Here is a 3,984-nt window from a genome sequence, read left to right on the forward strand (position 1 = left end):
TGCATATACATCACACATATACACTGCATATACATCACACATATACACTGCCTATACATCATACATGTATACATCACACATATACACTGCCTATACATCACACATATACACTGCCTATACATCACACATATACACTGCCTATACATCATACATATACACTGCCTATACATCACACATATACACTGCCTATACATCATACATATACACTGCCTATACATCATACATATACACTGTACAGATCATCTAAAACACTATACACGTCGCTCACTTAATTACTTGAGATGTTTTGACAAGTGGGCGTGGCTGCGGGACGCCTGTTAGATGACTCGGACACGCCTCTATAATACACGTGATCTGCTCCTGCGTGACGTCATAACGCTGCGACACTTCTGTGACTGAAGCCGTTTCTCGGGTTTGCAACAATGTCCGGAATACAAGTCCCTAAACCCGGGAGTGTCATCGCCCCGGACTGGCTGCAGACACCGGAGGGCCGGGACTACGTGACGTGTATTCTACGGAAGAAGAAGAGGAGAACGTTCGGTAATGACCCGGAGACACCGCCCCCTGCTGTTGTATCTGATATTACATCTCCTGTCTATTATCTCCACACTGCCCCCTGCTGTTGTATCTGATATTACATCTCCTGTCTATTATCTCCACACTGCCCCCTGCTGTTGTATCTGATATTACATCTCCTGTCTATTATCTCCACACTGCCCCCTGCTGTTGTATCTGATATTACATCTCCTGTCTATTATCTCCACACTGCCCCCTGCTGTTGTATCTGATATTACATCTCCTGTCTATTATCTCCACACTGCCCCCTGCTGTTGTATCTGATATTACATCTCCTGTCTATTATCTCCACACAGCCCCCTGCTGTTGTATCTGATATTACATCTCCTGTCTATTGTCACCTCCACACTGCCCCCTGCTGTTGTATCTGATATTACATCTCCTGTCTATTGTCACCTCCACACTGCCCCCTGCTGTTGTATCTGATATTACATCTCCTGTCTATTATCTCCACACTGCCCCCTGCTGTTGTATCTGATATTACATCTCCTGTCTATTATCCTCCTGTCTATTATCTCCACACTGCCCCCCTGCTGTTGTATCTGATATTACATCTCCTGTCTATTATCTCCACACTGCCCCCTGCTGTTGTATCTGATATTACATCTCCTGTCTATTGTCACCTCCACACTGCCCCCTGCTGTTGTATCTGATATTACATCTCCTGTCTATTGTCACCTCCACACTGCCCCCTGCTGTTGTATCTGATATTACATCTCCTGTCTATTATCTCCACACTGCCCCCTGCTGTTGTATCTGATATTACATCTCCTGTCTATTGTCACCTCCACACTGCCCCCTGCTGTTGTATCTGATATTACATCTCCTGTCTATTGTCACCTCCACACTGCCCCCTGCTGTTGTATCTGATATTACATCTCCTGTCTATTATCTCCACACTGCCCCCTGCTGTTGTATCTGATATTACGTCTCCTGTCTATTATCTCCACACTGCCCCCTGCTGTTGTATCTGATATTACATCTCCTGTCTATTGTCACCTCCACACTGCCCCCTGCTGTTGTATCTGATATACATCTCCTGTCTATTGTCACCTCCACACTGCCCCCTGCTGTTGTATCTGATATTACATCTCCTGTCTATTATCTCCACACTGCCCCCTGCTGTTGTATCTGATATTACATCTCCTGTCTATTGTCACCTCCACACTGCCCCCTGCTGTTGTATCTGATATTACATCTCCTGTCTATTGTCACCTCCACACTGCCCCCTGCTGTTGTATCTGATATTACATCTCCTGTCTATTATCTCCACACTGCCCCCTGCTGTTGTATCTGATATTACATCTCCTGTCTATTATCTCCACACCGCCCCCTGCTGTTGTATTTGATATTACATCTCCTGTCTATTATCTCCACATCGCCCCCTGCTGTTGTATCTGATATTATGTCTCCTGTCTATTATCTCCACACTGCCCCCTGCTGTTGTATCTGATATTACGTCTCCTGTCACCTCCACACCGCCCCATGCTGTTGTATCTGATATTACGTCTCCTGTCTATTCTCTCCACACTGCCCCCTGCTGTTGTATCTGATATTACGTCTCCTATTATCTCCACACTGCCCCCTGCTGTTGTATCTGCTATTACGTCTCCTGTCACCTCCACACCGCCCCCTGCTGTTGTATCTGATATTACGTCTCCTGTCACCTCCACACCGCCCCCTGCTGTTGTATCTGATCTTATGTCTCCTATTATCTCCACACTGCCCCTGCTGTTGTATCTGATATTACGTCTCCTGTCACCTCCACACTGCCCCCTGCTGTTGTATCTGATATTACTTCTCCTGTCTATTATCTCCACATCGCCCCCTGCTGTTGTATCTGATATTACATCTCCTATTATCTCCACATCGCCCCCTGCTGTTGTATATGTTATGGTGCGGCTGCTTGTGTTTGCTTTCCTCAGTGACGCCATTTAACTCTCTTGTCAGGGCTCATTGAGAGGCCGGTTCTCCCCCCACAGTTTCCGGCTGATGTCGCCAGCTACAAAATTTTTGTTTGTGGGAAAAGTGGTGTCGGCAAGACGTCCCTCGTTGCTAAATTGTGTGGCCTGGAGGTTCCCATCATGCACCATGAGACCACAGGTGAGGCGCAGGGGGTGACTATGATGGGGTTCTCAGTCTGTATCAGAGACGCTGGTTCAGCCATTGTTGTGGAGACTGCGGCTCTTTCCCATCCCCATACTTTACACTGCAGCACAGCTCCCTATCACCATTTGCTGGGGGCAGAGAGGATGGTTATGGCGGCCATCTTTTTGTCTCCTCAGGGATCCAGACGTCCTGCGTGTATTGGCCGGTGCGCCCCAGGGACAGCGTCCGTCCCATCATTTTCGCCTTCCAGTTCTGGGATTGTGGCGAGTCTGCGCTGAAGAAGTTTGATCACATTCTGCCGGTAGGTTATGTGGGAGAGGATGATGAGGGTTGTGCTGTGTTCTGGCTGATCCAGATTGTGTCTCCGCAGGCCTGTAAGGAGAATGCTGACGCCGTCCTCTTCCTCTTCTCCTTTACTGATCGCTCATCGTTCGAGGACGTACCAGCCCTGATCTCCCGAACACTAAGCCAAGAAGAGAAGGTGGCGCGTGTGGTGATTGGCACCAAGTATCCTTCCACAGACGCCACTTGTTTCCACCCTCTTCCTCTGTAGATCAGGGCTGAACTGATCCAGTAGATTCCTTAACCCCGTCCTCACCAGACTGGACCAGTTCATGCACACAGATGTCACAGAGCAGGACCTCCGGGACTTCCAGCAGACGTGGCAGCTGCCCATCATGCGCGTAAGGAGCGTCAATGGTCCCCGTCTCACTGATGGGCGGAGCCTGGATGGGCGGGCAGAACTGGCGGACGCTGCTCCGGTGCTGAACGGCCTGGCTGAGATTCTTTGGCACCGAGACCAGATCACTGCTGGACTCATTGATATTGGAGAGAGCGGATCACAGGAAGAGATGTGTGCGCAGCGCTCGTGATCACCCGGTCATGTGACTTCCCTTTTAGATTCTTATATTTAATAATTTAATTTATTTTAGATTCTTTGTGAAAATTCCTCTTGTGATTTTATATAATTCAGAGAATATTTTCCAGACTGCGGCCTCCTCACTGTGTCCTGTGTGTATCCCGTATGCTGATCCCCCAAGTTATAGAGCCATCTGTCTAGGCCCTTTGTGTCCTGTACGCTGATCCCCAGGTTATAGCAGCGGCTGATAGCGCCCCCTGTCCAAACCCTCTGTATATCTTGCACACTGATCCCCAGGTTATAGAATACACAGAGATCGCTATCAGCCGCTGCTATAACCTGGGGATCAGCATATAGGATATTGATAGCGCCCTCTGTGTATCCAGTATGCTGATCCCTAGGTTATAGCCCCTCCTGCCCAGGCCCTCTGTGTATCCCTT

The 3,984-nt window shown here is 48.6% G+C and overlaps 1 protein-coding gene across 1 annotated transcript; it reads left to right on the forward strand.

The window, feature by feature from the left end:
- The first annotated feature begins 360 nt into the window (after positions 1-360).
- LOC138775859 (ciliogenesis and planar polarity effector 2-like) lies at positions 361-3,673 on the forward strand. The gene is made up of 5 exons (XM_069956056.1): positions 361-540; positions 2,527-2,679; positions 2,862-2,986; positions 3,056-3,192; positions 3,287-3,673. Exons 1-5 carry the CDS (start codon positions 423-425, stop codon positions 3,555-3,557), a joined length of 804 nt encoding a protein of 267 aa, XP_069812157.1. The 5' UTR covers positions 361-422; the 3' UTR covers positions 3,558-3,673.
- Positions 3,674-3,984: the final 311 nt, after the last annotated feature.

Source organism: Dendropsophus ebraccatus, unplaced genomic scaffold (assembly GCF_027789765.1).
Source record: "Dendropsophus ebraccatus isolate aDenEbr1 unplaced genomic scaffold, aDenEbr1.pat pat_scaffold_2236_ctg1, whole genome shotgun sequence".
In the NCBI taxonomy this organism is placed as follows: domain Eukaryota; kingdom Metazoa; phylum Chordata; class Amphibia; order Anura; family Hylidae; genus Dendropsophus; species Dendropsophus ebraccatus.